The 25,243-nt window shown below is 35.3% G+C and overlaps 1 protein-coding gene across 1 annotated transcript in view; it reads right to left on the bottom strand.

Moving 5' to 3' along the window:
• LOC128999399 (uncharacterized) overlaps positions 1 to 24,656 on the bottom strand; it is a 71,997-nt gene extending 47,341 nt beyond the window's left edge. Inside the window, exons 1-2 of the mRNA XM_054425888.1 lie at positions 24,566 to 24,656; positions 10,731 to 10,883 (exon numbers count right to left, since the gene is read on the bottom strand). Coding sequence (XP_054281863.1) covers positions 10,731 to 10,873 — 143 coding nt within the window. The 5' untranslated portion in view covers positions 10,874 to 10,883; positions 24,566 to 24,656. The remainder of the gene's footprint in view (positions 1 to 10,730; positions 10,884 to 24,565) is intronic.
• Between the last annotated feature and the right edge of the window lie 587 nt (positions 24,657 to 25,243).

Raw genomic sequence — 25,243 nt, 5'->3', positions numbered from 1 at the left:
ACTGGGGCGGAGCCCGAGAGTCCGATCAGAATAAAAACAACTTAGTTTTCCTATTTAATGCCTAAAGAATCGGTGTACCAAATTTCAGCCTCCTAGGTAAATGGGAAGTGGGAGAATTAGTGATGAGTGAGTGAGTGAGTGTGTCAGTGAGGGCTTTGCCTTTTATATACAGGGTTATTACAAATGATGTTCATGATTTCATACATACATGAAATATAGTTTTATTTGTTATACAAAGAAATAAAATGGTTACAACTTTTGAAAAACTCAAAAAGTTTTTACACAGATACACAGAACTGTAAATGCTCGATACGGGAACCCCTTGTGGTACGACAGATGTCAATAATGTAGTCAAGCTCTTGCTAGACTTTGAAAAGTGTGTCTAGGTCTATTGTTTCGATAGCATTGGTAATCCGTTGCTGGATCTAAAGTATGCTTGATAATGGTGGTGTGTACGCCTTATCTTTGATGTATCCCCACAAGAAAAAAATCAGGGGGTGATGTCCGGAGATCTTGTAGGCCAGTTCAGGGGTGTGTCATTATTCGGACCACCGAGCTCGTTCCATATCTCAGGCAGCACATTGTTAAGTTCAGCCCTACTACAAGTAACATTCAAATGCAGCCATTTCTCTTAAATTTCAAGTGTCACTTGCCAATATAGTGGTTACTAGGAGGATAAACGTTAAACCTGGTTCTAAATTGTCGTTGCACACTAATAACAGATTGGTTAATGTAATATTCCAACTGGCAAAAAGCTTTCCTGCCTTCAAATTCAGCCATTACACAACACTTACAACAATTGACTTGACAAACAGCTGATATGCACCCAAACCAATGTAAATTAAACTTTATGAGTTTTTCTTTCCAATGGTACCAATTAAAATAGTCTTGAAACAAATTAGCCCAGTAATATTTATAATCAAAATCAGGAACATCATTTGTAATAACCCTGTATTTAGAAGATGCTGTGAATTGAACAAATGAACAACAATATTCACTGAATGCATCCAGTATTAACAGTCAACAATAGAACAGGAGCGATGACGTAATCGGTACACAAAGATGACGTCACGAAGGTGTGTCCATGACGTCATTGTTATTTTGGGAGAGTGACGCAACACACTACAGGGGTTCTGCGTTTCTAGTGGTCCATTAAAACTGGACAGTGATTGGTTATCTATCGATAACGGTCTAGAAGAATAGTTTATTAGGTCGAGCTGATATGTAAATTGAATAGCAAATCAAATTCGAAACGGCTGTGTTCAATACATGCGTTGCAAGGTTAAAGAATTGATGATATTCCTAGGGTAAAAATAGTCAATTGGAGACGAGAACAGCTTTAAATTTCCCACTTCGTTAGCTTAGTCAAATGAGTTTGACGAATAAATAGTTTAAATTACAATATTGGTTAATCGTTATTCGAATTTATATAGCGTGTGTCAATAATAGTATTAACTTGAGTATTTTATTACAATAAATGAACTAGTTCATCCATGTGAACATATTTTAGTCATTTGAAGTTAAATCTCTTTTTGCATCCACGGGATGAAATCGGATGCAACAAACTATTTTGGATGTGACATAAAATATTACAGTATATCACTTCCAGTAAATTATAAAAAAGCTGGCATGTTCGACAGAAATACTAATTGCAATTTTTAACAATGCCAGATGTTCGTGATGCTATTTCGAAGATGAAAAACGAGAAGTGGACTTCCTCAGGGTGTTGTTTTCGCGCCACTTTTGTTCACGCAACGCGGGTGATGCAAATGGCGTCTTCTGACGACTTGCCCTACGGCGAGAGTTTTTGTAACATTCCCTCTTAGCTGGGAGATGCTAATATTGTAGTATTGTTACTAGACCAATCCCAAATCTCGGCTGTTGAGTTTTTCAGCTCACCCGGAGGCGATTGAAAAAAAATTTATTTTTGCGTACGGTAGGGCCTACATTGACTTTTTTTGAAAATGACTTATTTTTATACAATCCTGTATTTATACCCTTAGAGCAGGGTTGATCATAAAACGAATATTTGAATGGGGCATTTTTCATCAAGGCCTTTCACCCAAGTATACGGTTGATAGTTGTTTGGCCTTAAAGTTTTCTTAAACGTTCGTGTTCCTTAGTGTCTTTTAGTACATAGTGAAAAATATAGAAACCTACATTTTTCTTGTAGTGAAGAATGGGAACGCTGACGAGGTGTTATACATTTCCCCAATACTGTAGTAATGTGTTTGCATCGTTTACCAAACAGCTGATTACAATATAAAACAGCTAATCACGTCCCGCGGAAGTAGACTAGCAGGGTTGAATAACAGCTGTTTTGCATATTTACGGAACCAGCTGACAAAGTTGTTACACAACTCTTGTTCTACTGTACTTGTTGCAGTTTACGTATTTCTTCAAGGTGTTTGTAAGCGGGAGGTTTAAAAGATGAATAATTAATTTAAATTTTATAAAAAAGGAGGTTTGGGAAGGCACGATTATGGAACTGTAAAAATCTTCAGAAATAAGAGCACCAAACTAGAGTTTGAAATGCAAAAAAAAACAGAACAACAATACATTTATATTTTAATTCTAAATATTGATATGTTTGTTGAAGTACTGATTATGTTCTGCTCCACTGACAATATCATTGCATGTAATTGTCCATGATAACAAATTATTTAATTTGATTTGATTTGACTGTACGACCATATGACGATAAAGTTTGATCTACACAGTTAACAAAGTAACCGGATTAAATTCGCACAAAATATACACAAACTAGATGTATCCATTTGTGGCGTTATCATTCCTTCCCTCCAATTTACTCCGTCACGATTGCGCGGGATCGTTACGGTCCTTACGGGACAGATAGTGACGTAATACTGTAGTTGGTTCCCGCGTAAACTAACAGCCCGGTACAGTAGTACAGTACTAATGATCGTACTGTATGAGAAAGCCTTGCAACAGATTTGTTGCGATAAGAAACTAATCCCAACCGAAACTATAACGAGGATGAAGGAAATCATACAACAATCTAACAAAGACCAAATACCCCCGCCGCAGCAAACCTGCAGACTAAGCGAATTTCCATTTGACTGATTGGATTTACACTGAAATGTCTACTTAAAAATATAACATTTATTCCCGATTTAAATAGAATTAGTTTAACAAGTACTTAGGTTTGCTGCATCAGGGAGGGTAAATTTTTTTTTTTTTGTAAAATGTTAATAGTTAGTAAGAAATAAAAACATTTTCCAAATTTGATCAAAATATGTTCATAAACAAGCAAACTACAACAGTTTACTTATTCTCCATAAGAATAACATGGGAATTTTAAATTTACAATTTTTTGGAATTTTCTCTGTAACCGTTAGGCGCACAATATCGCTTCAATATACTAAATTATTTTTTTTTTAAGCTCTACAAAATGGTTTGGAAATAAATTGCAAAATTTTAAGTTTTTTGGGTCAAAAATGGGAAAAACCTATTTTTACCCCATAAAACCCCCCGTAAACACCCGTTCCCATGGTCCGATCATGCTGGATCGCGAACTCGTTCGAATAAACGTAGGTTTACACGTTTGTACCAAATTTCATCAAAATCGGATCATTTTTGCTTGAGTTATCGTGCTGACGGACACATATATATATATATATATAAATATATATATATATATGAATTTGAACGGATGGTGTTTTTGGCCTCTAGGGACCTCAAAACGAAAAAAAAAATTGGTCCCGCGTCCAGGTCTTACCATGAGTACTACGGTAATAGCTTATTCCCTATATGGGAAATTCGCTAAAAGCTTGGTTTTATTATTGTTTCAATTTTCTACTGCAATACAACTTTGTTTATTCATTCTTATTTTTCTTGAACAGTAAAACAAATACGAACAGGCCAAAAGACGATAAGATTGTTGAAGGAAATGTTATTTGGGAGATTCGCTCGGACACTTAGCTTGAGCAAGGTCACTACAATAATTAATAGTTACCCTCCATTTGTTTTACTATTGTTAAGTTTTCTTTAAGTGTGTTTTGTTCCTCGGGTTGACTACTAGGTCTCTGAGTGAATTTTTCAGCTTTGGTTGGATTTGTATACAGCAATCTTAGTCATTTTGTATATATTTTCTCACCAGAGAACGGGGTCATATTCTAGATCCAGAAACGTCAAGAAAACAAAAAACGTCAAAAAAGGGAAAATGTCAAGTTTAACTAATCGTGTTAATAAATGTTCATCGACATATCTTTCAAATAATTAACAATTCCCAAAAGTAATGCCCGGAAAGATGCTCCCAAGGAAAATTTATTTCTTGAACTCACCAACATGAACTTTTAGGTTCTAACAAATAAAGCAATGTTAATATTGCTGGTAAAATTATTTGATAAACTATTGTGACATTTTTAAAGGCGTGAATCAAGTTAGTGTAACGTTTGAAATTTTGAGAAATTAAAATTTTTTACAGAATATGGGCAGTATATTTAGGCACATAATACAATTCTTATCGGCAAAAAAATGAATCAGTGGAAGTAATAAATTTATTGCATTCTTATTTAATTTCAGGAGGAGAAGGGGGGGTTAGTCCGGCCTCACAAATTAGAGTTCTTTGAAAAAACCCTCATACGCTGGTAACATTTTTCTAAAATTGTCCCTGAATTCATAAAAAAAGAAATGGGCCTAACAAATTTCAAGAAAATTCAAAGAGCATAAATTTTGCATTATATTCTTTTAAGTTTTTCCACCTCCCAGAAATATAAATAGCATTATTTTATTTTATGTATTTAGGCACTATTCACTAGACCACCCAACATCAGCGAGTACGTGAGTTATGATGAATAAAAATGTTTGACTTTGACAAGTTTTCATTGCCTCTTATACATTTTGATACATTTTGATATACACGTAAAATCATCCTGTGTCATTTCAGGATTACTTAATAAAAGTCCTCAATCAACGAAGGATTTAAATATTTCTCACTAGACTTTGCCACTGATTAAAACATGGTTTGTTACTCATTATTAATTACATTTTTCATATCATATGTTTCATTAATAATAAAAATCTAAAATATTTCCATTACTGTAATTAAATTTTCAACCAAATATGTTGGACTAATTTAATGAACGTTTTATTCAAACGTTAATTGTTGGCCCTTTAGTAGTCTTTAGCATTATACAGTAGAACCTTGATAACAAGACTCTCAAGGGGATTATCAAATAAGACTGGTTATCAAGGTTGACTTCTTATTGAGGTTTGCAATAACATGTAGCCTAATTAAAGGGTAAAATAAATTCTAGGGAGTTTGAAAATGACACTGGTTATCAAGGGTGACTTGTTATCGAGGGTTTTGTTATCAAGGTTCCACTGTATGATATTGTAAAGACAATAAGTCTTCTTTTGCATATTTGAAGCAATGCATTATTAGTTAACATAACATCTTAAAAACAATTTTATTTAATTAATGAAACTTAAGTGATAATGAAAAACATTTTTGATTTATAGGTTTCGAAAGGGAAGTTTTACAGAATTCTCAATACTTTCTTTGTGATTACTTTTCCATTTGGAATTGTAAGCCATGTCTTCTCTCAGATTAAAATAACGGGAAATAATGCATGGAGAAGATTATATACAATCAGCCTCCAAATTACCCTTATAAACCAGTGCTTGTTATTATCAATTAGGATGAACCTTCTTACAGGCCTCAGTTGTATATCGTTGTTTATGATTATTTTTCAGTAAAAAAAATAATTTAACGTACATGTTCTAAAAGCTATTATGTTCCATTAATTTAAAGTAAACATAGTCTCACTACTGTAATAATTTAAAGGCAAATTTTATAGAACTTTTCACAGCCCAGTTATTTATAGTTGGAAAAATATTATAGTTTTGTTGAAACTATATAGGTACATATTAAGAAAAATGTAAAGGATTATTGTTGTTATTTCATTTTTTTATTTTGTATTATAAGGCTTCTTAATATTCATACCTATTGTATGAATACAATTTGGCCAGTAAAATTAAAGAGTGAATTGGAATGCTAACTGATCATTATCATTTGTAAAATTTAATTTTTGTACTTTAATAATATAAATAAATACACAAGTTAACAAATAAACATATTTGATTTTACGCTTTAATCATGGAATACACAAGGGACAAATTTAACCCAGTACTGAACAAACTCTATAAAATCTTGAGTAAAGCACATGAGACACTAGAACCAAAATGCTAAACTTTTATGATGCTTTTCACCACTACAAACAATTGCTAACCTCAAAACCGACCATCAAAGGTGTGTATATTTCTGCGTAAACATTTCACAGTCTAATAGTAGTAGTAAAGATGTCATTCAACTCTGCCAGGGTATAAATAGTTTAGCACTTCTGCCAAGTTCTCCACAAGAGGCGAACACTACAAACGTCTTTGAATTTCTGTACATATTGTGAAGCAGACCCACGCAGACTGACGCTAAAATTACTTTAGGCTCGTGCAAAATCACCAGCTGTGAATTGAAAATACACACACAGCTTGCTAATGTTTGTAGTTAATAGTGTTCGTCAAGAAAAGATTTTAAATCCAATCATTAACTCAATTTCCAGGAGCTTCTTTAAAATGAAATTGACTACAAACACAACGATCAAGAAAAGGTGGCTCCAGTAATTGAACTTTTTATATTTTTTTCAAAATTTGTTTGGACTCACCAAAACCCAAAGATTAATGTGTATTTTTCATCTTTACTTTGATCATATTTATTGGAAATACTATGTTGGTTTTCATAACTATGTCATTTTTTTATTACTCAACACACGAAAGTACACTTACTTTCTAAACGCAAAGTGAGCTATGAAAATAGGTAATTTCCACTACTGTACCGCAAAATTACATAAAGTTAACTTTCTGAGCATTTGTAGTGCACGGAAAGTAACTGTTATGGGATTTTGCTGAGCAGACCGATCAGCTATTGCATTATTTGCTGTTGCATTGTTTTGTACCTCGACGGAACCGATAAGCACGGAAACTCAGCGTTATGAGTTCAGTTTTTTTCTTGATACTAAGTTTAAGAAACAAAAATGCTCATGTTGTATACTTAAGTTTTTCGATATTGTAATGAAAAGTAATGTTCAATCCTCATCTCAAAAGTGCCATTGCGGGGCTCGATAGCATTTTTCTACTAATGCAATCTCTCCCCGCAATAAGTTACTTTCGAGACTAGTAATGAAAACTACTATTAATAATAGCTACTATCGGGGTTTTGTGCATTTTTTCAACAGTCTACTTAAAGCACAAATTTAGTACAGATTTTATATTTTACACGAACAGTGCTATGATGATCTCTCGCAAGCTTTGTTTATAACCTTAATACTTAGTTTGAGAAAATACAGCCGGTATCTAAAAAAAATTACAAATTACAAATCTGTTATCGAATTTGATGTTTGCAAATTTTTTAAAGGGATGGATGATATTGAAAAGGTTATATTTTTGTAACACATTCCAAATGCTTATATCAAGATTTACGTAACAGAATTCTACAAGCTGGACAAATTAATGTGAAGATAAGCTGGATTCAAATGTAAACAAACCAGATTTAGGTTATGTAATCAGCTGGTTTGTAGGTGTTGGTTGCACAGAACAGCTGATCCATGTCAAGGATTCTGCTTCAAATCACTATTTTACCATGCAGTTTACCAAAACATCTCTACTCTAAAAAAATCTCTAAAAAACTCTAGGTTAATTAACTAACAGCCTACGTTAATTCCCCAAATACTGTGTTAAATATATTTTTATTCCACACTTTTTTACCTGGAAAAAGTAGTGAGAGAGTAGATGGTACAAAAATTGTGAAAATTATTTGATACAGTAAAGATTTAACATCTCAACGCCGTTCTAAAATCTGAGTGGTGACCACAGATTTAAAACATTTACTGCATTTAACTATTTACTACTAAGAAGTACCTTTTTTTACTTAACCCTGATTTTAAAGGGGTTTTCAAATTCGTTGTGTGACTTTCTTACTTTTCTCTACATACTTGATTTAATGAGAGTTTGGCTTTTTTTGGTTAATTAGAAGAACATTTGGGATATTTTAATTCCACTTTTGTGTAGGTCTCTGACAGACAATTAAAGTATGACTAGTGAACCTGTGCGGCTCAATGCCCCGCAAAATTACATATGAATTTAGAAAACAAATTCATCGTGTTACTTATACATTGGCTCAACGTCAAAAATTAAAAACAGTAATAATAAATCCTTAGAAGAGAAGCAGTCCAACCATTTTCTAGCTGTATGTGTATTTTATTTAGTAAATTAATAAGTGTTCAAGTATGTTATAGGGTAGTTACCTATTTTTAAAGATTTTTAAAAATACACGTAACAAAACTTTTTATCATTTCAAACCAATAGGCCTATGTAGAACCTGCTATGTGGCATATTTTGAGGGTCATAAAGATGTTGCTTGAAGAAAACACAATTGGTCTGGGTAAGAACAGTGCTGATCTTTAATTAAAGTGCTTAAGTTACTTGGCTTGGTGCTTTCATAACTGCAAACTCAAAATACACCCACAAGTATAAAAGAATCAAGTTATTGGTTGTATAACCTATTTTTGTGTAACAACATTATTCACATGAAGTAGATGATTTGTTTGATTTGTCGATCAGCTGTTTTGTTTCAAATGAATAAATAATGTCAAAGATTTGTGATTTTAAATACATAGATTATTATAGCAAAGTTTTCTAAATCATGGTTACTTAATCTCAACTAATTTTTACTATTCCCAGAATTAAAATAAAGTAGTAAGATCCATTATGAATAAGCATTAAGGTATACAATACTTAAATTGAAATGTAGTATACATCAACAGTCATAATACACAGAAATTATTATGTAGTATACTTTGACTATGTTCAAGTAACAAACATATGTTTCTGTAAATAAAAATTATCTCCTATGTTATCCTTATGGGGAAATACGAAATTATAAAGGACTTCAGGGCCTCACTCTCTCATTATTTCCCTAAAAAGAAAGTTTCCTGCACAACTTCACGCTACGCTCTTTCCAATGACACCAAAAACATGACAATCGGTTCAGTAGTTTCGGAGGAGTAATTGTCACAAAAAATCTGCTTGCGTATTAAATAAGTATAGATTAATATTTTAAAGACATTAAAATGTTTTCAAATTCAGCTATGACACACAACTGTTGTATTTTTACAAGTTATTTGACCCAATTCAGGATCAAATTCGGCTGGACTAATCTTTAAATTAACTCGTTTCTAATCCCTCCACACCTTCAAATTCATCCTTTAGACTTTCCAAGCTGTTTTCCAATACTTATTAGTAATACTGCGTTAAAGGTGAGTTTGTTTACTTTATAAACCCCAAAAAACAAATCCCATAGCCTGTGTAACTTAATCAGATTTAGGCTTTTGGGCGGATTATTTTACATTACAATTACAACTGAAAATCCTTTTCTCACAGACAAAACAGATGGCATATTTCAGAGGTATTGCATCACAATTACAGCTGTGTTTGTATCAGCTGATAAAACACAAGCCGTTACTTTTGCACATTTGTGTACTGTTGGAGCTACCAGCTGCTTGACTCCTTAAAAAAGCACTCCTTAAAGCTTGACTCCTTAATAGTACAGTAGAACTCCACTCATCCTACCTCTGATAGTCTCACTCCTCGCTTAATACTTTAATACTTTACTTTAATACCTTTAGATGAAATGGCGACCATACAAAGGAGGCATATTTTAAGCCAAGTATGAATGGAGATGAGTGTAGGATGAGTGGCGCGATCTTGTAGTCTTGTTAGTGACTAAGGCCGACATATTCCTTAGACACAGCTGTTAATTAATAGCACAAACAGCTAATGGTACCTAAGGGACCTACAGTTTATAATGGAATCCGAACCACATCTTTGCCTTGGTATATACGAATTGGTCTAATTATCAGGATAGTACTGCGGAGAGTCGTAGTACTCACTCGTGCGGAAGTTAATCCACACCAGGGAGTATCGCATCCACAGTGTATGCCTATAAGTATCCACAATTCGTGACCTCCTAGTAGCTGGATTAAAGGACGACGCCACCCGTCCCAGTCTGACAGTACCATCACGTAGGCTATCAGTGACAATGTTATTGCGGTACTATTGTGACTATTTGCCGTGATCATGTGGAGTTCATGACCATTTCCTGCAATTGCGGCAAAAATCTTATCCTTTACCAGCAATTACTGAAAAATAATCATCATCTCCGGCGATCGCAGAAAAATCATAAACATCCAATGCAGTCGTGTAGACATCATCCTTCTGCAATCGTGGCAAAATACTACACATTTCCTGGACTTCTGAATACATCATCATTGTCTCTAGCAATCATGGAAACTCTATCATTCTTGGGGTCTATCTGCGATCACACCAAACTCCAGAATATCTCCTGCTGAAAGGTAACATATTTGTTTCCCGCGATTGAGTCAAAATACTGTATTGAAATACCATGGTCCTGGTACCGTAGGTGACGGATTTAGCAGGGTTGTACTATATTAGTTGATGACAACCAGAAATCTTAGGCTTTCACTGGAATGCTGACTGGTAGTGTGTTTTTAATATACTTAAGTATTAGTCTGAGTAGTACAAATTTGTCATAGTAACACGTAAAACAACCACAGTGAAACAAATCTTTAAGAATTAAGATTAAAATACAATGCAAACCAATCAATCATAAAACAGTGTAAAGGTTTCAAACTTACTTGAACCAGTAAATGCCAAAGTGTTCTCGGTAGTAAGCCAGGATCTCAGCTGGGGGTTTCAGATAGTCAAGACCCGTTCTTCGGGTGACTATTCCATTAGATAATGGGACAGCCTCAAACCGAGACCAAGTCTTATAATCCATTTTGAAAGATCTGAAATCAAGAACATATTTACTACTTTTACTGAATTTAAGGTAGCCTAAGTTGATTAAGGACTAATATAATGCTTTGGTTTTGATTGTGGAAATTGTTATAATGTTGACACGCCTACATAACTATTGTCGCTAAAATAAATCTATGGTACTAATAAACCAGGTCCATTAAGATGGAAAATAAGATACTTCAATTGATGAACAGTACATCTAAGAGGAATAAATATTGTAGGCTACATATAGACGGAAGAACTTCCTTGGAAAACCCCATGTAAGTCAGGTACTAAGGATACCTTAATTGAATTAGGCCAAATTTCCAGTCAGAATTCATGAGCAAAAGGGTACTGTAAACATGATTTTTAAACATTACCCTTTCTAAATAACATAACTTAGGGCCTACTTGAGTTTTCTTTGCCCGCTCATAATAAGAATAGGAGAGATAAAAAATAAAAAACATTTTAACAACAGTCAATGTAAATTTGAGTTTTAGACAGAAGGGTAAAATCCTAGATTACGGCCACAGAAGTATTTAGGCCTACCTTATGAATGTTGTTAGGTTATGTAGAATTACGCCTAGATCACAATTGTATAGTTTTTTTGTTGCTCTTCAAGAAAGTATATTTCATTACTAGGATGGAAAGTGGCATTTTCCAGCGTGCGCTCAGCCTCACACAGGAAAACCAAATTTCACTTTATTTATTTTAACGTACGAGGCGAAGCCGAGGACAGGAATAATGGAGCAAGTGTCGAAAGTTATTGTAACTTAGGCCTATACTTCCCATAAAAAAACAAAATATCAGATTTTATGAAAAAATGCCAGTTTTGATTAAAATTAATTTGTTATGGTCATTATAATCCTAAACAGAAATAGTGCAACCCCCCATTGCTGTAACAATTACGGTTCAAAAGTTATTGTAACTTTTGTGATTCATCCCTATAGAATAATATTCTATACTATTCTATGATATTATAATAGTTACTCCCACTGCTTACCCATTTAATAAAGGTTGTTTACAAGCTTGTCGGAGAAAGTATGTATCAGTTTGCTGATATCGTTTATTTTTACTAGATTTCATGTTTACCTTTGCCAGGTTTGACAGAGAGAACTAGCCTAAACGAAGTTAATCTATTGGATATAGATATAACTAAAGACTAAGTTAACCAACGTTGTGTTTTTATAAAACATAACCAACTGGATAGCCAACGCTATTCCCATTGTTAAATGTCCTCCCCATTTTTTTAGTTTTTAACTAAACAATACTTCTGTACTATTTTACTAGGAATTAAGTGAATGGACTGTTTTATGTCATAACTCAAACTCAACTAACTTTATTTACCTTTCTACAAACATAGAATAACAAATAAACATATGATAATAATTAATAGAGATTAACAGGTGTTATGAAATAAACTGTTCTCACAACATCCTCCCTTTTAAGTTTGAAAGTTCTTCAACCAGCTTGGTTTGTGTATATTTCTCTTTGGACGGTTGTATGGTTCTGTTTGATGTGTATTTGCTGACAAATTTTGTTCACTGTTTTCCTCTCTTAAATAAGGGGCAAGTTTGAGGTGGAATCGATTTCTTCTCACATTCCTCTTATCAGTTTCAACAATGTATGAACGAGGGCTGTCCAGGATTTTCACAATTTTGCCATGTCTTCTAAGGTCCACAATCCAAACTGGGTCTCCTATATGAAGAGGATTGAGAGTTTGCACTTTGTGCCTTCTATCATAGTTGTGTTTGTACTTCTCACGATATGTTTCTTCTCTCCCTTTAAGATCCTTTAGATCTGGTTTTCCACAAAGCAAATGTCCTGTCTGAGGCAATGTGCTCCGTAATCGCCTGTTCATAAGAAGCTGAGAGGGACTGAACCCATTCCAGAGGGGTGTCGTTCGATAGGCTAGAAGCGCCAAATAAGGGTCTTCCACATTTTTCTTTAGAATCATTTTGGCGATTTTCACTGCCGCTTCAGCCTCTCCATTGCTTTGGGAAAATTTTGGGCTACTTGTTATATGCTTGAAGCCATAAACTTTGGAAAATGTCTTGAAATCTGAATGTTCAAGGACTTGAAATTGAGACCCACAGTCAGACCTAATTTCTTCTGGAATGCCGTGTCGACAGAAAAAGGCTTTGCATCTCATTATTACTTCTCGTGATGTTAATGACTCTAATTCAGCTATCTCAAAATATCTGGAGTAATAATCTGTCACAGTCAAAAACCAAACCCCTTCAAGTTTGAACAAATCCATCGCAAGTGTTTTCCATGGCCTGTCAGGGAATTGTGTGGGAAGCAATGGTTCATGACTGTTCCTTGAATGTTTAATACAAGTAGGGCATGATTTCACCATACTTTCAATGGCTGAAGAAATTCCTGGCCACCAGACTGACTCTTTTGCACGTAAACGACACTTGGTGATTCCAAAATGACCTTCATGTACTCTTTGAAGTGCCCAAGACTGCAGAGCTGGCGGAATTACAAGTCTTGAACCTCGTAGTATCATCTCATTATCAACACTTAGCTCATCCTTAACTGAATTATACGGTTTTAGGTCATCTCGTAATGATGTCTTAGAAGGCCAACCTTGGATGATTATTTTTTTCAGTTCACGTAAAGTCGGATCTTTATTTTGTTCCTCCAATACTTTAGCAACTATGCAGTCGTTTATATCGATGGACGACAAAACCATTTGAACAAACGCTTGAGTTTCTTCTTCTAACTCACGGTCATCAGTACCTGAAAATGGGAGAGGTGCTCTTGAAAGAGCATCAGGAACTAGAAGCTGCTTTCCAGGAATATAAGTAATTGAAAAATCATATCTCATGAGACGCAATCGAATTCTTTGAATTCTTGGAGACAATTCATCAAGATGTTTGGATTTCAAAATTTGAAGTAGTGGTTTGTGCTCTGTTTGTATTGTTATTCTCTTGCCAATAATAAATTCTTGAAACCTTTCACATGCCCAAGCAACAGCTGTAGCCTCCCTCTCGATGTTTGCATAGTTTTTTTCAGAAGGAAGAAGGCTTCGGGATGCAAATGATACTGGTCGTATAGAACCATCATCTTGAACTTGAGAAAGAGTTGATCCTAGTCCTTGAAGCGAGGCATCGCAGGAGATAATTGTTTCACGATTTACATCGTAAATGGCTAGGCAAGGAGAGTTAGTCAAAATGAGTTTTATTTCATCAAATGCCTTCGCCTGCTCAGGACCCCATATCCATGGAACGTTAGCTTGAAGTAATGAATTCATTGGGGCCAAAATCTTAGCTTTGTCAGGAATAAACTTACCAAGAAAGTTTACCATCCCATTGAACCTTTGAAGTTCTTTTACGTTTTTTGGGCAGTCCATTTTGAGAATGGCGGAAACCTTTCCCTTATCAACAGAAATTCCATCGGATGAGAGGAAATGCCCGAGGAATTTAATACTTGACTTTCCAAACTCAGTTCTGTCTTTGTTAAGTGTCATTCCTACATTTTTAAGCTTTTCAAGTACTTGCCGAACAACTGTATCATGTTCTTCTTTCGTTTTGCTCCAAATCAGAATATCGTCCATATGGACTGCGACATTTGACTGGTTGTCTAAGATTTTGTTCATGCATTTCTGAAAATGTTCAGGTGCTGATGTGATTCCAAATGGAAGTTTAAGAAATTTAAAACGTCCAAAGGGGGTAAGGAAAGTAGTTAGATCCTGGGAATTTACATTTAAGGGGACTTGCCAAAAACCACTGTTTGCATCAAGTTTTGAAAACCATTTTGCTCCTGAGATTGAGCTGAGAGACGTTTCAATTTTGGGAATCGGATGATAAGACCGCTGGATGGATTCATTCAACTTTGTTAAGTCAACACATATGCGGACATCTCCATTAGATTTAGGCACTACTACCATTGCTGAGCACCATTCAGTAGCATGCTCAACTGGTGTGATTACATTATTTTGTACCATACTTTCTAGTTCTTTTTTCACTTGACACATTAGGGGTAAAGGTACTGTCCTAGGAGTGGTTATTGCGTATGGCTTTGCGCCATCCTTAAGTGCTATTGTGTAGGGATCAGGAATGACGCCCAGACCACTAAACATTTCATGGTATTCGGTAAAAAAGTCACTGTCTACCTTTGCAACTGAATTAACAAAAGTTAAAATTTTCAAGTCCTGTATTGCTGGACGACCAAGCAAGGGTGTTACGAGTCCCTTCACTACGTATACAATGTGATTTATTTTAACATCTCTGTATTGGATATTAGCTCTAACACAACCTACAGTTTCTAATTTTGTTCTACCAGCCCCAAACAACTCAACTAGAGTCGGCTGGATCCTACTTGGATCAACTATGCCAGGGGGAATTACTGTTACATCTGCCCCTGAATCAATTTTAAATGTTTGTGGTTTTCCCTCAAATACTAATTCTAGTTTCCAGGGCTTACATTTTGACCCATCCCCAAGTGTACCTATGAATACTTTATTATTTGAAGGTCCAAGTTCACTTACTTCATTTTCATCAGTTACTTTCTGTGCTTCTTTAGATCTGCAGACCTTCGAAAAGTGACCAATCTTTTTGCATAAGTTACATGTTGCGCTTTTTGCTGGACACGTGCTTCTTGGATGGGACGGTTTATAACCACACCAGATACATTGCGCTGGGTATTCTTGTTTCTTTTGACGAAACCTATATCCTTGATTTTGGTTTGAACTCGATGACGTAGTTGCTTCAATTTGAACTCTTTTCTCATCACATAAATCTGCCTTCTCTTTCTTTACGTTATCTGCATGTCTTATAACTGTAATGGCCTTGTCTAAATTCATCTCGGGATCTAGCAACAAGCGATCACTAAGTTTCTCATCATTTAAACCCAGTATTAGTACCATCAACACCATTTCATCATTAAGTGAACCCCAGTCACAGGTTCTAGCCAAGGAATGGAGACTAACTATAAACTCTTCAACTGTTTCATTAATTTTTTGTTGTCTCTTCAAAAACTTTGCTCTTTCAAAAATTAAGTTTCTCCGTGGAATAAAATGTTTGTCAAATAAATCTAAGACTTCTTCAAATGTTAGCGTTGATTCGGTTGCTAAATTAAAAGATGCAAAAATCTCATCAGCTTTCTCACCTAATGTGTATATAAGAGTGTTGATTTGTTTGTTCTCAGACTCTTCAGATAGCCCAGATGCTGACCGATATCTTTGAAATCGTGTTTTCCATCTTGGCCAATCTGCTGGTACAAAGGAGAAACTAGCTGGAGGTTGAATAACTGAATGAGTGTTTGATACAATGATTGACTTCTTAGTTGAATTGTTGTATTCATTTTCTCTGCTTCTTTCATTTTCATTATCTTCATAGTCAGATTGTTTCCTTCTTGGATTTCTCTTCTGAGGCATAGCTCTAAACCGCTGCCACCATGTACTATTTTACTAGGAATTAAGTGAATGGACTGTTTTATGTCATAACTCAAACTCAACTAACTTTATTTACCTTTCTACAAACATAGAATAACAAATAAACATATGATAATAATTAATAGAGATTAACAGGTGTTATGAAATAAACTGTTCTCACAACAACTTCAAGTTTATTAATTAACTTAATACCCCAGGTCTATTATTCTTTTGGCAGTATAAATAATTATATTTTACAATAATTATTACACTTACATATTAATAAAAGGCTGGTGTTATAAGACGTTTTAGAGGGAAATGGGATGATAGCGGAACAGCTATGAGTACGTAAATTTCTTCCATTGTCCTCTTCAGCATTCATTAACAAACGACGACATGGAAGTGACTGGTGTGTGTCATTTGTGCATTTAACGTCATTTCAACATCGTGCAAATGAGCGTGGATGAGGTGGTGGATCTCATTGTACAGCATGGTGTTCTCAGCAATGAGGTGAAAAGCTAGAAATGTAGGCACGAATGCATACTCAACCAGAAAACGATGTTTTTTCCGGTGCAACCACGTAAGCATGCAGATCAAAAAAAGGATCTGTGCAGAAGAGTTGTGACAGAGTGGAAGTGGACGACATTGAAAAAATTGTTCCTTTCTAACGCACGTATTTTGCCGAGGACTATCGTGGAACTAGCTTCCTCCTATCTGTGGCTGAAACCTCCGTGGCACAGCTATATCACCAAGAACTGTGGGGTTGCTGCTCAAACGGTTTGGTACTTGTTCTACCGAGAAGTCCTGGTTCACCATGCCAACCAGTGCTCGGAGAAACTCGGGGGGCCAAGTACCATTGTAGAGATCGACGAAGGCAAGTTTGACAGAAGAAAATACTACCGTAGCCGTAGGGTAGAGGGCCAGTGGGTCTTCGACGGCGTAGAACGTGAATCCAGGAAGTGGTATTTGGTGTCTGTGGATATGCGCGATGCTGATACCCTTCTTGAAATCATTAGGTGCCGTGGAGTTTTACCAGGAACCACTATTTATAGTGATTGCTGGAAAGCCTGCAATTGTTTGGAACATGAAGGATATCAGCATCGGAACGGTCAACCACTCCTTGCACTTCAACGATCCTAACATCGGCGTCCACACTAGCACTGTGGAACGCAAACTGGTAAGATGTCCGATATATCATTCCCACGGTAGGGTGTTAGGAATGTCCATTTTGTTGGTTATTTGGCAGAATACCAATTCAAGCGCAAATATCCCAACAAAAGAGAGATTTTCTACCCTTCGATAATTAATTTCCCTCCGATTGTGTTTCACCCCACCAAAAAAAACCTCGATTCCCACCGGTCCCCTAGATGGTAAATGGTTAGGATGGGTTAGGCTAAAATATGATTTCCCCCTATTTCCTACCTATGCATTTTAGATCTTATTTTAAGTAGGCCTATTTTAGTAGAAATTACTACAAAATCTCATGTGACCGTAATCTAGAAATTTACTGTGTTCCAATGTCATTTTTTATAAAAAATAATCAGTAGCCTGGCCCAGAGTAATTTTTTTTTTAAGTTAGTAGGCCTAGCAAAGAGTTTTGTCCAAAACGCAAGTGAAAGAGGGTCATTTAGGTAGGCTTACATTCTCGACTATATTTAAAATGGGCTGCCCTTTAATATAACTGTCTTACATTCTAATGAAAAATATCAATATATATATTATTTGATATAGCCTATCGAATGAAATAATCGATAGCCTATATCGATCGATATATTCATTTGAATGAGTGTAGGACAGATACTAAAGAGCAGCCTTAAAATGCTCGATAACACAAATCTCGCACTTCAACCCTAAGGCTAGTCTTGAATATTTATTTATTTATTTAGGCCTATTTATTCATGCGGTAAACACAATTTTTACAATCAATAAATACATTAGTGGCAAGTTACAAGATAAATATTTGAATAAAGCAAACCTCTGTATGTTCAGTCCAGTTGTGCATAAGACAGGTTCACTTAAGATGACGTACCTTTTCCCACACAACTGGACTGAACAGTAGGGATTACTGTTGTTTGTTTCTCTGCCCAAGCTTGCAGAGGCTATTAAGCTGTTTTAGAGCTGTTTTAGAGCTGTTTAGAGCTGTTTTAGGTGTAGAAAGGATTTTACATCCTCCAAGTCAAGTGTAACGGGCTATAGGTGAATCCAACATATGTCAGCACCTTTAGTACGTCAGCTGTTTGTCAATTCAGCAGAAATACCACCGTGTAGAATCTTCTCTGACGTATACAACTGTTTAATCGTAGTCTACAGCAGTTTCCAATCGTCTTAGAATTACAGTTAAATATGATTTTTACTGTTGAATAGGTTTTAAAGCTAGATATATACATATAAAAGTGTGAGAGTTTTGGTATTAAATCCTGTTACGGTAATAATTTTACCGTATGCGCTTAATACAAGCGCATACACTGTTGGTAGTTTTCCAAGTGTAGAAAGCTAAAAAGTTTATTATATACATTCAAACTATACAACCAACTCCAACCGAGTGGAATATTTTATTCTATTTTGGTCAACCTGACTCTACAGCTGTTTTGCATTCAATACTTTAACAACTGGTTTGAGAACTGAAATCTGGAAGTAGTCTGCTACTGTTAACCGTCTGCTACCTTTCGTGACAATATTTTTTCACATAATAAAGTGTTTAAACCATTGTAATCCTTTCCATTTCTTTAAATAGGAGTTATTTTTCAAAGTTCAATACTTGTATATGTTATTATTAGTATAATGTAGTATAATATTGAATTATGGCTTGATCTTCAGACATAGAAGTGAATTACCGAAAACTCCAATGATAGGGTTCAATTATTTGATCTGTTTAGGCCTTGAATAACTGATTTTAACTGTAATTAGCCTCAAAAGTTTGGTAATTAACCTCCTAATATGAGTATTTCAACGTTTAAAGTTACTCAAGTAGCCTAAAAATTATAAAATTGGGGGCAAACTAAAACAGTTTTTGTTAGGTTATGTTGGTTTGCTAGGCTTTTGTATTGACTAAATACATTAAATAAATAGTTTTACTAAGCTGTAACAGCTGTCACCATCTGTAATAATCATATATAATGTAGAATTTTCCAATTTTGTAGTCAACGGTAAGGCTTAGTTCCAGCGTTCAAACTGTTGTTGATACATACCAAACAAATAGAATACCCAGAGGTTCTAACAGGATTTGAAAAGAATAACACATAAAATCAACTAATTATCATGATAAATTAACAGTTATTACAGACAAAATCAGAGACAGTAGAGTACAGCAGAGTTATATACAGTAGTCTATGAACATTTGCAACTTTAGTATACTCGGTAAGAAATTGTCATTTTAACAGGCCTAACTTAGAGTGTAGACCATAAATGAAGTTATTTTAACTGATGGGATGTATTATACTCAAAACCCCATATAAATACCCAACTTTTAAAGCCAAAACGGTTACATTCGGTCGATAAATAACTGAGATAGGGCCAAAACAGTATACCTCGGAAAGAATCTACGAGTAACCCAGAATGTAGCTCTGTTTTGGCCCTGTTCATAGGTTTAACATTCAAACCTAAGGTTTTTCACCATATACTCCTAAAATATGTTGCTTACAACAGTTATATGAGGTTAGACTATGCAAACTCTCATCAAATAACTTTAAAGGTGCATTACAGGCCTGAAAATCGATAAAATTCACACTGTACCATGAGAAATCTACTCTCAAAGTGGCAAATACTTGCACAGTGAGGTTTTACCTCCACATTTATGTTCTATAGTGGATTTCTGAGCTATACATATCACATGCAAGCCTTTAGAAGTATCTCAAATCTGATAATAGGGGTTTATACAAGTATTTCAGTGAGTTTTAGCTCTCAAATCTGTTATACGCTTGAGTGTCTCAAATTCTGTAACCTATGGCAGTAGATCACATCTGTTTACAATTACACACTCTATACACTACATCAGACTGGTGTACACACTTTAAATCCCATAGAGTTAGTCATTAAGAGAATATTTAAGCGTTAAAAAGTTGATGTGTAGTGAAACTCTCAACACAGTCTCATTTGCAACATATGCTGTATCAATCAGACTTATACTTACCATCTGCTGTTTAACTAATTATTCAACTGTTTTTACTTATTCTTCTGCTGTTTTAACTAAATTTAAGCTGTTTTAACTGATTATCCAACTGCTTTTAGTAAATTTAGGCTGTTTTAACTAGTTCTCCAGCTGTTTTAACTGATTCTTCAGCTGATTTTACTGAATTTAAGCTGTTTTAACTGATTCTTCAGCTGTTTTAACTGATTCTTAAGCTGTTTTAGCTAATCCTTCAGCTGATCAGATGTCTAATACATACAAATACCTCTTATCAACTCTCACAAGCCCTTAAATACAGCTTAAATAGCCTCTGCAGGCTTGGGCAGAGAAACAAACAACAGTAATCCCTACTGTTCAGTCCAGTTGTGTGGGAAAAGGTACGTCATCTTAAAACACTATTCAGCTAATAGAGCAGGCCTACTTACATAACTAATCAGATTCAGATTCATCTTGCTAGACAATAAAAAAAGATTGCTAACATGAAAAATGACATCAACAGGAATGTCTACCAAAGATGCATTGACAAAGATTAGATCATGTACGGTAGGTACGTATTTCAAGTACCTACTGTATACCTAGTCAACATGCATTTTAAAGAATTTGGGAGAAAAATAACGATTACCAAAACTAGATAACAATTGATAAATATTACAATACAATAACAAACAAAAATATAAATATATTTGATAAACAAGACTTAAAAAAAAACAATGAGAATAAATATAACGGTGGACGTAAACTATGAGTGAAAATGTTTAACACTGCAATAAATATTAATGTGACAGCACGAACAATACAAGACAGCAAATTCCGGACAGTGACCTTGGGAGACATTCTCATACAATCACATAACAAAACAACTTAAACTAGGACATTTTTTATGGCTTTCAGTTTGCAGGTGATCATATCAACATGTTGGCATGCTTGATTTCCGAGTCTGTGGAGCCGTGGAATTGTACTGTGGAAGGCGTTTTTTTTTTAGAAAAAGAAGGTTTGTTGAAGAGTTGAATGTGCCTGAAGTGTGGAGGAACTTGGAAATTAATTAGGCCATATTCCAGCACAGGCCTAACTTGAGTTATGTAGGCTACAGAGTTCTCAGAGCATTAACATCATGTCCGCAATCTACCACTTCTAATGAAAACATCCTAGAGCTTTAGAGGCTTTATTGCAGATTGTATTTATATGATTAGGCCTAGGTATTGTATATGATAGCTACTCTATGTTTTAGTTTATAATTTTTGGGATAAATAAACGTTTTCATTTCATTTATCAGGGTTTAAATCATAAGACATTAAAACTCCTAGATCTCGTATGGCACTCTTCCGTGACAGGATGCATTATTCAATCGTGTAGAAGAAGTCAATATGTTGCTCGGTATGATGATAATATACCAAGCTGCAGATTTCGAAACATTTATATCCATGCTGTAAGCCAGGCACCAGTTGTCGATTGAGTGCAAACATTGTTGAAATGAAATGAAATGAAAAATCCTTTATTTTTTCAGGCAAAGTTAGGGCCACATGGCCCTTTCTTACACTTAACCTGACATTAAAAACTTAATCTATAATAAATAATGTAACATAGGGATAACTTAATCTAATTAAACATAAAATATTTAACAATTCAAGTACCTACATATCTAAAAAAAAAACATAAAAATTTAACAAATAGAAAAACACATTCACACACTCTCGCATACACGCATCAGCAAACGCGCAAGGTAACAGTAGCCCTAGGACACGCCAGCCGAGACCATCTTCTCAAAATAGAGCTTTTTCAGTGCCGCCACAAACTGGGAACGTTTTTCAAGGGTCTTAATGTGTAGGGGTAGGCCGTTCCACAGACGACAAGCGGCAACAACAAAAGCCCTGCCATAAGCTGTGGTCACATGATGAGGTATACGCAATGTAATCGAAGAATAACGAGACATTCGTGATCTACCCTGAGACACAAATTTAAAATCGGATTTGAAATATTTTGGGGAGCCTGTTTTCAAAATTGAAAAAACCAATGACAAAATTTTAATGAATCTTTGATCATTTAATTTCAGGATGTGTGCCTCAAGGTAGTATGGCGTGATATGCTCCATACGTCGCAGACCATAGACAAATCTCAAACAATAATTCTGTGACCGCTGGAGCATACCCGCCTGAGTCGCAGTCAAGTCATTGATCAATGAGTTGCAGTAACTGAAGTGGGGTAGTACAAGTGATTTGATCAAATGTAGTTTAGTGTGTTGTGGTAAAAAATTCTGTAATCTTTTCAATGAATGTATGGAGGCAAAAACCTTTTTTCGTGTGTCCGTAACTGCTATGTCCCAAGTAAGTGAAGAGTTGAAAGATATACCAAGATTCTTGACATTGTCGTAGTATGGAAGTGCTTTGCCATTAACTGTGATTGGGTTTATGGAGTCTAAGTCAATTGAAGGTCGAAGTCGAGAATGGCTAATGACAATCGGTTTCGTCTTTTCGTGATTTAGTCTCAGTCCATGATTCTCAGTCCATAATTTTATTTATACTTTTACTTTCCATACTTTTATTTACTATTGTTGAAGGGAGTTTGAAAAGTATGCCTGAGACTTAATGTAGGTACACTGTTTGAAAATCTTGATATCATCGGCCAACAGCAAGCACTTAGAGTTGATACAATCCACAACATTGTTAACAATATGTAGGCTAAGTCAATGACACAGGTCAACTAGGCTACTCTTGTTATGAAACCCTACTTGGGCTGCGGTAGGCCTACTATAATTTTTTGACTGACATTTGAAAATTTTATGATGTAGGTAGCCTACCTACTTTGGTAAATGAGATCAAGGAGAGTAACCTAACTTAAAATAAGGCCTATTTCAAACCTTCTCTTACTAGGCCATAAGATAAATCCGCATGAAGCTACAAAGTTGGATTTGGGGATTGTTCAAATTTTACTTCAACAAAACAACCATTCTAGGAAACGGATGCACTTTTGTTTACGTCCTACATTTACTTTTAATAACTAGGCTACCAGTCGATTATAAAATGAAACTGTTCTAAACCTAACCAACCAAACTGCAGTAGGCTTAGGGCCTATGTGAGTAAATGTAGGACGTAAACTTAAGTGCAGCCTAGGAAACTACCAATTTGCTAGTGCAGGAATGGTAAAAATGTCAAGAAAATTATAGGCTATGCTAATGATGTGACGAGTCGAGTACTCTCCCTACTCGAGTCAATTCGACTCGATACCACAACTACTCGAGTCGGTACTCGAGTACTGGACTCGATTCTTACCTGTATAGCACCGAAGCTCTGTTGACTCGTGGCTGCCGTGCGAATACTGGAAATGGAACTTGTTTGACTCGGACTCGAGTCCCTTTACTCGAGTCGGACAGACTTGGCTCGGACTCGTTTTATACTCTGTGTAGATTTAAGATGAGAGCGAGATAGGTTATTTATCTCACATTGAGTTGATAATTAATTATGGATTTTATTCGTTATTATAAAACTTAGATTAATAACAAACAGTGTCTTGACTCGAGTAAGCAAATTACTCGAGCGCTATGTACTCGTAGCGGATGGTTTTGAAACTATATCTTGAACATTCAGCAGTGTATTGATACGAACTGTCAGTGTCAAGCTAAGCACACAAGCGCTGACGACTCGTAGTGGCAAAATCTGGAACAACATCCGAGTCTCGACTCGAGTAGACATGCACCCAACCCAAGCGCTATGGACTCGTAGCGGCGGATCTAGTAAGCTTTAGTTCACGAGTAATAGTACTCGAGTATTGCCGATTTGGTATCGAGTCGACTCGATACTTCATTGGACTCGATACCGGTACTTAACGAGTCAAGTACTCGACTCGTCACATCACTAGGCTATGCTAAGCCTAGATGGGATAGGCCGACCTAGATGACAGAAAATTTGAAGGCCTAGGTCTAGATGATTGTAGAAATTAATGTTACTGTAACTTAACTTAATAAACACAATAATTTTAATAGTCCTACCCTCCAAAAATAGTCATTATTATATAGATAATTTAAACCTTATTTACATCATTATGTACCCGTTAAAAAATATATCCTTAGGGCTAGTCTGTGATATAGATTCAGGCTCACAGACCTAAGCTGACCTAACCTACTTTTAAAGATGCAGACCATCCTGCTAAATTCATCATATGTATAAGTTATATGTAAATTACATAATACTAACCGATTCAACTGATTGAGGAAATGTCCATGCACAATCTAGAATCACACTTTCACCGGATAAAAACCAAAATTTTACAAAATACCAATCATCAACCACTAACTAGAGCGAGAGCGAGAGCGCGAAAATGACAAAATGATGGCGATGCGATGACGACTACGAAAAAATTGTAAACATCAACATCAACGATCACCATTCCCCCCACCACCATGGCGTAAACATATGGTATGAAGATAGACATTTTGTTCAACAAAGGCCGTCAGATATAAGATAATTATTTAAACCAAGCTGGTATCATTGATTAAGACCAGTGCGATTCATATTTGTTTTATGGAAATATTAAAAAAACTATTTACTGGAGATTTTGTCTAAATAGTTTTAAAAGGTGTTACATTAATAATCATTAAAAATGTGGCTCGGATTCCACTATAAACTGTAGGTCCCTTAAAATACCTACTTTTTATGGTCGCCATTTCACTGAAAAGTATAAAAGTAAAAAGTATCAATAAGTAGGCAACATCAAAACCCACGCAACTTGTCCAAATGTTGTATCGTATCACTGTATCAGTGAGAAACATAGCTTTAAAAACTTCAAATGATTACGAATGGATCCAAGGATAGTAATTTGTGTTAGGGCGTATGTGCATTATAGATTTCTTATCATCCTCATTGATCAGGTGA

The sequence above is a fragment of the Macrosteles quadrilineatus genome, unplaced genomic scaffold (assembly GCF_028750875.1).
Source record: "Macrosteles quadrilineatus isolate MER2022 unplaced genomic scaffold, UCM_ALF_1.0 Scaffold_8__2_contigs__length_117827958, whole genome shotgun sequence".
Taxonomy (NCBI): domain Eukaryota; kingdom Metazoa; phylum Arthropoda; class Insecta; order Hemiptera; family Cicadellidae; genus Macrosteles; species Macrosteles quadrilineatus.
This window is presented reverse-complemented; position numbering and strand designations above follow the sequence as displayed.